This window comes from Nematostella vectensis, chromosome 13 (genome assembly GCF_932526225.1).
Source record: "Nematostella vectensis chromosome 13, jaNemVect1.1, whole genome shotgun sequence".
NCBI lineage: Eukaryota > Metazoa > Cnidaria > Anthozoa > Actiniaria > Edwardsiidae > Nematostella > Nematostella vectensis.
This window is the reverse complement of record NC_064046.1, coordinates 12,596,440-12,607,868: the sequence shown is the minus strand read 5'-3', so window position 1 is coordinate 12,607,868 and position 11,429 is coordinate 12,596,440. Positions and strand designations below refer to the sequence as shown.

At 39.4% G+C, this 11,429-nt stretch overlaps 1 protein-coding gene across 1 annotated transcript; it reads left to right on the top strand.

Annotated features, from left to right (window-relative positions):
- Window positions 1-6,916: 6,916 nt before the first annotated feature.
- Window positions 6,917-10,617, top strand: LOC5519540. The gene is made up of 2 exons (XM_001639394.3): window positions 6,917-7,038; window positions 8,755-10,617. Exons 1-2 carry the CDS (start codon window positions 6,942-6,944, stop codon window positions 10,377-10,379), a joined length of 1,722 nt encoding a protein of 573 aa, XP_001639444.2. The 5' UTR covers window positions 6,917-6,941; the 3' UTR covers window positions 10,380-10,617.
- The last annotated feature ends 812 nt before the right edge of the window (window positions 10,618-11,429 follow it).

Sequence of the window (11,429 nt, the reverse complement as noted above, 5' to 3'; positions counted from 1 at the left end):
TAACACCGACCCACAGGTACTATAGTTTTAAACCTCAACCTCAAGGGCGGCCGACTCAAATGACAGGAAAGGAAGAGGGCCCTGGTTACGAGGTTGGTTAAACCTCACTAAAGTGAACACCCGAGGAATAAAGACCCCAAAATAACAGTTGGACTTCAATTAAGCGAACAGCCCGATATTTCAAATAATATTGCACTCGGTATATGTTATTCCTACTCTTCTTTGCTCACCCTGTTCTCCGTTGTTCGGTCAAGTCCATATTCCTTGCTTAACCTTGCTTCCCTTTGCTTCCCCCGTTCTCCGTTGTTCGATCAAGTCCATATTCCTTGCTTTACCTTGCTTTGCTCCCCGTTGTATTCCGTTGTTCAGCCAAGGCAATTTTACTCACCCTGTAATTCAACAACACTTTTCGCGCGAAGAAAATTTATTCCTCCAACCAAGGCACTATTGTGCCATTGTTAGTTGAGTGTATCTGTAATAATTTCTTGAGCACCTCAAAGCACGTCTTTTAAAGTATGGTGTGATCAGACGTCTATATTTGCCATTTCTTGTTATCGACGAGCACAAATCTTAAAGCTCGCATGATTCTAGAGGTTTTACACAGAAAGACTAAATTAAGAAATTGATAAAAAGTTGCACAAATTCTGGACGCGGTCGGCGACCAGAAACGACAATGGTGGTGTGTTTGTTTTAATTTTTTCTTTCGGCGTATTCCTCTTTTATTCCTTTTTTGTGCCCCTATCCTGTTTGTTTGTCCAGATATGTTTAGATCTATTTTGCACAGCAGAATTCTCATCTGCAGGCTTCCTAATAGCTGTAGTTTCAAGCCTAAAGAATCTTTATTTTCTCTCTCACAGATCCACACATACCCTCACACTGGACGTTATGGGAGAGGAAACTTGGGGCCTGTAGTAGCCTCTGATTGAAGGCTTTTATTAACTTAACGAGGCATTCCCAACATATAATAATAATGGCGGCAACAAGTAAGCAAATCTAACCAGCGCGAGGGCGCATGCTAGCTAACAATAACAACCGCTGCCTACCGGATGTGCAGCGGACGGAAGTACACTATTACAGGGGGGGGGGGGGGGAGGGGGTGAATAGGTTCGCGGATCGGAGGATTCGGCCCCGAAATGCTCACGGATTACGGATTTCGATGATTATTTCAGCGGATTGGCGGATTTTGGAAATACGGCGGATCACGGATCTGTCGACAATTTGGGCGCGGATTTCGGACCAGCCCTTCGAATGTCGCTTGAGGGATTACTACCTACTATGCCTAACTACTACAGCACATCCATGCAGCGAGTTCAACTGGTTACCGAGTCAGGAGTTTAAAGAGGCCTCGTGCCTTATGCCAAACAACCATAAAGAGGGTTGAACAAAATGGAATAGATAAATAAAATATGAATAAAATGGAATAAATAAAGAAAGCCAAATTTTAATAAAATTGTGTTTGGTTTAGTAAAGCTTGATTTAATATCCCCGTTTTCATCCAATGACACCTTATACAACGATTTTGCAATCAAACAGCTTTTTAAATATCTCATTAGAGACTTTGGTTGTCGGCTTGAATCATAGACTCAATAGACTCAATTCAACATAAGGAACATAGATACAATTCAATTACAAAACACTTAAAGTTTTACATTTAGTTCAATGTATGTGACCTGGTCTCTAGTAAAATACACGCGAAAGTTTACACATTCAAACTTTGCTAACACGGAAATGCAACAAAGTTCATCAATTTAATTAAAAATCGCGTTAGATTTTTAAAATAAAGTGCGTTTTTTATAACATCAAAATTAATACTGTGTTAGTATCCCCCCCCCCCCTCAAAAACAACTAGGCGTCCGACATGATTTCCACTGCGAACCCAGGCCAAATGTAGAGCATTGAAATATTGGGGGGCTTTAAGAAATTCAGATCAAAATAAACTTGCCAATGTAGCGTTGCGCGACACGTTAGGACGTGAAAAGAAAGAATTCTGGACAAACAAAATTAAACATATTTTAAATCACGCCGGCTTAGGAGAAATATGGTCCAACCCACTCGACGCAGAAATACCAATAAATCTCATAAGACAGAGACTGACAGATGTAGAACGACAAATCTGGATCAATGAAATTTATAACGATGAAAGGAAAGACCCTCGACATAAAAACAAATTGAGAACATTAAGGAAATTTGAAAGCGTTCACAATTACGAAGATTATCTCTCACAAGTTAAAAATGTTAATCACAGAATTGCGCTAACAAAGCTTAGACTAAGCAACCACAAACTAGCTATCGAAACAGGACGTCATACAAAACCGTACACTCCCCCTGAACAAAGAATGTGCCCAATATGCTTGGTCGAAGTCGAGGACGAGGAACACTTCATGATAAAATGCCCTCCATATAGCAAATTGAGGGAACAAATGTAGAGGGTTTCAATCCGCAACAAAACAGAATCTAAAATCGATGCCTCATGCCATGTCATTTTTGAAGGTGATCAGTTTGAAACAGGAGAGTGCAACCAAAAAAGAAATAGCTCAATTTGTTTGGGAAGCAACAATAACAAGGGAAAGTGCTTTGTAATGAGAACTATATAAAGACATCGCTAAAGTACGATGATAGAGATTTTTTTTTGTAAATAGAAATATAATTGAAAAGGTGCCAAAATAAATTTATTGAAATTGACAATTGCTCGATTCCGAGCACTCTATTTAGGACCTAATTGTCGGGCTACACCTGACTATCCCGAGATACGACTAGCAACGTGCCAAGTAATATTAATGTATCATGAGGGTTCTCTATGTTCTCAGCGGCCGTTTGTTTAGCCTTTGTCCAGGTCTAACATTCCCATATTTTCCCATGGTTGTTATGACATCAGTAACTTACATAGAACTCCTTATGGGCATTACAGCATAATAAAACTACAAAGAAAATGCACCGAAAGGATAGAGCGCTTAAGTACAGTACCTCATGTAAGTACATAAATAAGTACACATTTTACTGACACTTAGTTGTGTTTTAAAGTGGTATTTGTTTTTTAGTGTTAAATCTGTATACACCATGTCATGTTAACTATTTTCTATGGCTTTATTCTCAATAGATTTGTGTATTACTCTCGATGTTCTCTGTTCAAAAGATTTGTGTATCGTTTCCTTGGTTTATCTCGAACTCCAAACACGGGGCAGGCATGTAGTTATTTAAATTAAGAGTACCTTTTTTTCAATAACAAAGCCGTACGTAGATTTTCGCCTGGAAATGTTTCGTCATCAACTTTTCCCTATTCCAATTTCCACCTCAGACCAAATTATTACCTCTAAATAAGAGTACGATCTTTTGAGTCTAAAAGAGCTAAATATAGCTATAGAAATGCTAACCGCGGTCGCTTAAGGGTAGCTTCAAAAGTATCTTCTATAAAAAAGTTAACAAAAGTAACATCGTTTGAGAATGTTAATAGTTAATATAAACTATGGTTTGGGCGAGCAACATGCCCTGTACATTGAAAAATGACTCTTTGAAAATGGCTAAAATAAGCTCTTAAATAACGTCACGCTGAAATGAGTGGAATTAGTTTGTAAGTGTCTGCATAAAGACGTATACAAGCGAGTCTTCAAGGGAAGGATTTCTCGAAGGAGTGGAACACTAAGAGAATAGGGTAAATGTATTGATTCAGACCCAGGCCCTATGAACCCGCGCGACAATGAGGGTTACTTTTGTAGGGGGGGAGGAGTAGGTGTGAAACATAAAGATGATCACGGCTTGATAAAGGGCAGGTAGGGTGGGGGGCTCCCCCAGGAAAGCATCTAGACCAGTGCCGTAGCAGGCCCCAAAATATTGGGTGAGGCACGATACAGAAACATTGAAAATATTGGGGGACACAGCCACGCCCCTACTAGGGGGTGGGGGGTTCCCCATCTGCTACGGCCCTGTACATCCTTATTAATTTGTTTAATATTCGGAGTTACACACACACGTGGCACGATAGAAAGAAATCCATAGCATGAGCTCGGTAAGACGTATTGTGAAATACGAAGTGATATTTGACTACAACTTTTGCTGTTCACTAACCCCGAAGGGATATACACTTGCGAAAAAGCAGTGTCTTATACAATAACACTTATTACAACAGAGAACACGCATACAATAACACCAAGTCTGAAGAGCGCAATGTACATTAAAATAAGAATTTTAGCATTGAATTGAACATTTATTAGGTTTGTGTTGTCTCGTTTACATTTTTTATCTTTTATTCGCGCTTTTGTGCATCGAAAAACAAAAACACACATTTGATAAAGTGTTTTGGACATAAGTGGCTACGAAACATTTGCTTGTGCTGGGAATTTGAGGGCTTGAAGGATGTTTAGTTTTCGTAAATTCAACCATCCTTAAAAACTCTCTGGATACTCCACTGGTAGCCTCGATTGCTGCATGTTGCTGTTGCTGCATGCATATTTTACCACAACGGTTTGCAAACTGTGGCAACTTTTATTATCATTGAAACATGAGGGTGTCCCATCATGCAACGCTGGCTGCGACACATAATTTCCCAAAACGGTGTTTAACCGCTAATCATTCAATGATACACATTCTAAGTGACGGACCTATTAAAAAAGTGCAGGGGGATGGCTGGTTAAGGAACAAAAAAAATCATATACACGGTAAAATACCTGGAAAAAATGCATGCAGCTCAAAAAAGAAGGAAACGATTTTGAAAAACTGAAACCTCCCCCATCCCCCCCCCCCCCCCCTTCACTCTAATGGTCCGTCCTTTACAGCGGGGAGGGGGGTGGGCTCCTTTTAAGCTTTAGACTCCCATTAGATTAATTTTTTGGGGGGCTCCTTTTAAGCTTTAGTCTCCCGTTAGATTAATTTTTGGGGGGCTCCTTTTAAGCTTTAGTCTCCCGTTAGATTAATTTTTGGGGGGCTCCTTTTAAGCTTTAGTCTTCCATTAGATTAATTTTTGGGGGGCTCCTTTTAAGCTTTAGTCTCCCATTAGATTAATTTTTGGGGGGCTCCTTTTAAGCTTTAGTCTCCCATTAGATTAATTTTTGGGGGGCTCCTTTTAAGCTTTAGTCTCCCATTAGATTAATTTTTTGGGGGGCTCCTTTTAAGCTTTAGTCTTCCATTAGATTAATTTTTGGGGGGCTCCTTTTAAGCTTTAGTCTCCCATTAGATTAATTTTTTGGGGGGCTCCTTTTAAGCTTTAGTCTCCCATTAGATTAATTTTTTTGGGGGCTACTTTTAAGCTTTAGGCTCCCGTTAGATTATTTTTTGGGGGGCTATTTTTAAGCTTTAGACTCCCATTAGATTATTTTTTTTGTATACTTGATTGGATTGCGATGCCCCAATTACATCGAGGTTACATAATCCGTCTCGATTATCATAAAATGCATTTGGAATTTGCTTAAAATATTCATCCTTGAGCCCTGCCTAACAATTCTAAAACAATAGAATACCACCAAGCCAGTACAACAACAGTACCACACTATATAACACTACCAAAGACAACCCCGTATTGTGGGGCTGAGATTACGGTGGATTTCGGAAGGCGATCAAAAGTTCAAAAATTAAACAAAAAGTCGTAAAAAAAAACTTTTTCTTTCATCATCAACTTGAAATGCAGAAATCAGTGTATGTTAAAGGGAAGTTAAACCTTTTAGTTGTTTTTATCGCGTTTGGTAAAGAAAAAGACAAAATATGCACATAATTCAATATAACGTACAAAACAATCTATTAGTGTGTGCATCCTTGCGTTTTAATCAAGAATCGGAATACATGAGACGCTGCTTGTGGAGCTCGAGTTTAGATCCATTTCACAGAGAGGAAGGAAAATCGCAAAAACATCCAAGCGTTTGGAATACAACAAAGCCCACGATTAAGAGTGCATCTGTTTTCTGTATTCAAGAATTTTTCCAGGTATATATATATATTTTTTCTGCGATTGTTCTGAAGGGGTTTTGGAGTGTTTGCAATAAATATTTACATTATTACTTATTTTTACAGAAACAAAGCTCTGACAAAACGTCGAACAAATAAGTTTTACAAGCTTTATCAATATTATTTGCTTGGCTTTTTGTCAGATTTATATGTTTGCATTCTTTATTTAAGTTATGACAGATAAAATTGCCAACAGTTTTGCCGGTCTTATATTACCCAAATTCATTGTCTGATGACCCCAATTCATGCTATTAGTTTTCCCTACTTAACATTACTTGTCTGCAGAATTTTATGTGGTGAAGGACAAAGGATGGAAAAGATACTTTCTGCACGGGCACACTTTAAATCAATCGGAATACACAACTAGCTACCGCGCTTGGTTGAAAAAAAAAAAACGAATTACCCTGTATTTTGCAGGGGAGTTATTAGCCGCGTGGTCCTGGCACAGTCACAAACATCCTAAACGATTTGGAGTGGCCCCCTCTCTCTAAAAGGCGCCAGGATACCAGGCTTACATTATTTTACAAGGCTGTTAACAAAAAATCAGCACTTGAGATACCAGACAATATTGATAGACGCACCCGCCAATTACGCAGCTCTCATCCAGATAAATTTATCGAGTTATGTCCAAGAACAGAAGCTTATAAGAACTCGTTTTTCTGTAGGACAATAAAAGAATGGAACAAGCTGCCCCGCCTTACCCTGGATTCCACTGGTGCAGATATTTTTAGAGAACGAATAAAATAAAATAAAATTAATAAAATTATATTAATACTAACAATGCTGTTTAAAAGATTTTTATCTTTTTACTTTATTTCATCTTTTTTTTATTCTGCCTTATTATTATTTTTATTATTATTATTATTATTTTAGTTAATTAATTAATTAATGTATTTATTTATTTATTTATTTACTTATACAATTAATTTATATCCACAGTGATGGTAACCCCTTTGTGGATTAACAATGTAGATGTAGATGCTAGTTTCGTGCGAGAAAGAGGACAGCACATGCTGCAACACAAGAGAGCCGCCAAGTGGTTCTTGGCGTTCACGTTAATGACTTGCATTGTGATGTTTCTACTGTACAGCGAATTCCGAGAAACAGGTAAGGAATAATCATCTCATTCATTAACCATTGTTAGAGAATTCTCACCATCATTCATCATCATCTACATCAACATTATCAACACCATCATGAACAATTACTGGATGAGGTTTTATTGATATCCGGAATAATCAATACCGAGACAAGAAACAGGCGACGCCAAAGACCGGTACTTATTTCACTTAGCAAGACATTGTTTATTTCGCATATCACTAAAACAGAATTCGATAATTGTTTTATTGTACTTTGATTCTTTCTCGAAAAAAAAATTATTCCCGATTGTGTAGTTCCAGAAAACATCCATACCCTACCCCCTCCCACCCCTATGGAGGGGGAATTTCGGGGGGTGGGGGAGGGGTAAAACGTCCAGGGGTTCCAGAGGGTAGAGGGGGGGGGGGGGGGGGGGTAAATGCCCCTTGTCCTTAAAAGTTTCTACAGTCGAAGCTCTCTGAGCGACCGCTCTCGTAAGCGACCAGCTCCGATAACGACCACGATCACGAATCACCGATTGAATTGTCAAAAAAAAACTCTGTAATTCTAAGCTCTCGTAAGCGACCAACTTATCGGTGCGACCAGCTCCGTTAACGACCACAATTTCAAACCACTAACTAAGATTTTCTTTTATTTTAAAGCTCTCGTAAGCGACCACAATGATTTTTGACATCAGTCAACACCTGATAAACATCATATCCAATACATGCTGAAATCACACATATCAATATTTGGGTGACCTTCAAACCCGCTCGGTCAATCACTTGGAGGCCTGGGTCTAAGGGCTTTTCAAGATTAGTGAGATAAAAATTTGACCAAGCTGTCAGTTTTTTTTGGACAAATTCTTGCCATGAGTCTCAAATTGACAGGAATCAGCATTTTTCACCATATTTTCTGGAGATCAGGGAGCGGGAAAACTTTAGCTCTTCTAAATATGGGCATCAATGACCATATAAGGCAATGCAAACGAAGGACACTATCCTTGGGGAATATGTTTGATATGTATAAGCGTAGTAGGCAACAATGTGGGCAACCAGTAGGCAACCATTAAAGAATTTCATAATTACAATTTTCTTAACTTCAATTTCAACCATGGGATTGACATTTCTTTGTCTCCCGAAAATTTATAAATGCAAGGAATCTCTAGTCCATTGCCAGCTCCACGGTTTATCCTTTTTCCAGTTACAATAGGCATCCACTTGTTTGTTGCACGCTTTAGAAATCGGCTAACAAAAGACGCCATGCGATCGTCGTAGACGCAGAAGATATTCTCATGACGAAAAGCTCAAGTCGTCGATATAAACGAGCATAACGAGCTACTTTGCGTAGAATTAATTGCTATTAAATAAAACAACTCACTCCCATGATAAGTCAAATACCTAGTTTTAAAATCAAGCAATAAACCAAAATATCACAGCGTTGTTATTATCACGATAACTTTTAGATTCCAGCATTTTAATTAAGCTCCCGTAAGCGACCAACACCTATTGTTCAAGTTTTTGACGCCCAGTGGTCGCTTATGAGGGCAAGCTCTCGTAAGAGACCAGCTCCGTTAACGACCACAATTTTCAGTTCCCAAGGTGGTCGCTTACGAGAGCTTCAACTTAATTTTTTCCAGGGGGCTCGAGTCGGATTTCAGAGGAGTGGGGGATCATACCTCCGACCCCCTCCAGCTAGTTGATAAATGACGACCCTAAAGCTAAATGTAATTTGTTTTTCCTTTAGAGAGCAAATACTTAAACTATTGGAAGACTGAAAACAGATTTGAGGCATTAAAATACGCACGTGTGGAGAGCGCAAAGCAGACAGCAATAACTGGCGAACAACCGCAGCCCTATCTCCCAAGAAAACGTAAGGCCGACTGGAAAACAACGTGGTTCCAGGAAAATCTAGTTTTTAGAAATCAAGTTCTAAGAAAACCTTCTCAAAACTCTCGTCGCCAATACAAGGTACTAAAGTTTACAAAAAAGAAAGGAACAAGAACCAAGATCCAAGAAAAAATAACAGACACGAGACTTGATGATTTTGATTTGAAACTCGAGGGTTATGGAGTTAAAAGAAGTTTGTATTCTTCTTGCGGTGGTCAATGGCTACACCGTTACACCCGTCTTCAAAATCGCATCATCTCAGGTCGAGAGAAGAAGCGATACTTGGTATATAGCTGTCCTGGGGAGGGTCATGGCTGCTTCGGGTACGGAAATCGTATTCGTGCTGTAATAGCGCTGTTCTATCTCGCAGTTCTCACCGATCGAGCGTTTCTCATTGACTGGACTACACCGGAGCCCCTGGAAAAACACCTAATGCCAAGAGGGTTGCAATGGAATTACACAAAGCCGCTTGAATGTCGCGAAAACGAGACTCAAGGAATACGAAGGCATTACTGGGGAACTCATAAACTAGCGGAGAAACAAAAGAACGGTTGGCACATTGAACACAGCGAGGGATTTACGAAATGGTTCACTCGTACTGATTTCGACAAATATTTCGAGTTCCCCGTCGAAGCGGTAAACACCATATGGTATTTTGCCGAAAAAAATATACCTAAAAATAAATACCTCATGAAAAGAGCTAGGGAACTAGGAGTGAAGCCATTGATACAGCCTGATGTGACGTATGCCTCTCTTTTCGGCTGTGCGTTCCATTTTCTTTTCAAGAAATCTCCAATCATAGAACACTACACACAGAAAATGGCGGGAAAAATGCGAAGCACAGGGTACCCGGTTATAGGCATGCATATTAGGACTGGCGACACTGCGTTTACCGCGAACCAATCAGTTCCAAATAACAAAGGTGTCTTGGGCTTTTTAAAGTGTGCGGAGAGGTTCGAAAGGAATCTTGGGCCAAAAGTGTTTGGGAAAACGAAATTGTTTCTAGCGACTGATAGCGGCTTTGTTCGAGAGTTTGCTAAACAGCGATACCAAGCGAAAGTTCTATCAACCAACTTAACCATTGAACACTTAGATAAAACTATAGCAAAGAAACTGAGCAAAAAGCATGTCGCAAACCATAAGGCAAGCGCGGCAACGAGTTACAAATTGCGTGCAATGGTAGTTGCAACACGAGGGCAACTGTCATCAAAGTCAAGTATGAATTGTACAAAAAGTAAGACAAAGTCCCCGGTGCATGCTTCCATTCAGACTATATCCGGGGTCTCAGAAGGCATTGTCTCAATGCTCGTCGACCAGTTTCTGCTCGCAGAATGTGACTACCTCATCATCTGCGACAGCAGTTTCAGCTATTCAGCGGTTGCTATGAGCATGCGCAATAAAAGTGCGTTTGCATTTGGTGACGAAGATTGTTCAAGCTTTGAACAGATGAACTCCAAAACAAAGCTGAAGAATTTTTACTGAGTGAATATGTTAACAGAATTCGTTTTGAAGTTGTATAAGTACTGAAATATTTTACACAGTCTTTGTTACAGGGTCCAGGGAAGCATCGTCCTTCTTTTTTCAGGGAGAATACAATAGTTCATAGTAAGAATCAGATTGTAGTTAGAGCTTAAATGTATAGTGCTATTTTGGCAAGCGGTTGCGCAAGCTCATGATTACCAGTGAAAAGGAACTAAAAAAACAAACAAGATAAATGTTATCTGTGAGTTTCGTATGCTCTATGTAAAAGTGAGAAAGTACTGAGTCTCACCTGCCCTCCTTTACTCTGAACCCCCCATGAATAGAATTCTAGAGGAAATTTCCTGTTTTCCAAGCATATAAAGCTACACCGAGGGGGGGGGGGGGGTAGAGGGGGGGATATGGAGGGGAGGCTCCGAAAATTTTTAACCACCAAAGGAGGGGCAGGGGCTTAGAAATGGTTAATAAAGCCTTCAGAGGGAGGAGAGGGTTATGAATTTTTTAGGAGCTTTAATATTTTACTGATATGATCTGGTTTGTAGCACAAATACAGATTAAATATTAAGCCAAATTACCAATGTATTTAATATATTTTGTCTTTATAAACCATAATATAGATACTTCCAGCTTTCAGTATATAACAAATGATAATAAAATTTATCGGTAAATCCAATTAACAGGAACAAATGGAAATAAAATTCTAAACAGTGGTGGAGCCTGCACATCCACGAAACGATATAAATACAATATATAATGGGTTTTTATACAGAAAAATATTCTTAACAAAAACAACATACAAATGTATACTCCTTCACAGGCGTCCTAAGAGGGACCATTTGTCTTTTTAAAGCGACTCCTGCAAAGGGGAGGAAGAGGGTCGAAAATTACAGCTGACTTACTGCCTGGAAGTAACCCTTAGCGTTCCATTAATCGGCCTAATTGCTGAGGTGTACTCGGCCGACGAGATGCAAAGGAATGTCCCCAGTGAGACTTAGGATCGGTTGTTATTGCACGATTGCACGAAATCTTCCTACCCTTTGTGGAGTACAGGTG

Bases quoted from the DNA above. Each gene is read 5' to 3' on its own strand.
- LOC5519540 (XM_001639394.3), top strand. From the start codon at position 6,942: ATGCTGCAACACAAGAGAGCCGCCAAGTGGTTCTTGGCGTTCACGTTA. The intron at 7,039-8,754 runs GTAAGGAATAAT...TTTTTCCTTTAG, and splicing joins CAGCGAATTCCGAGAAACAG to AGAGCAAATACTTAAACTAT.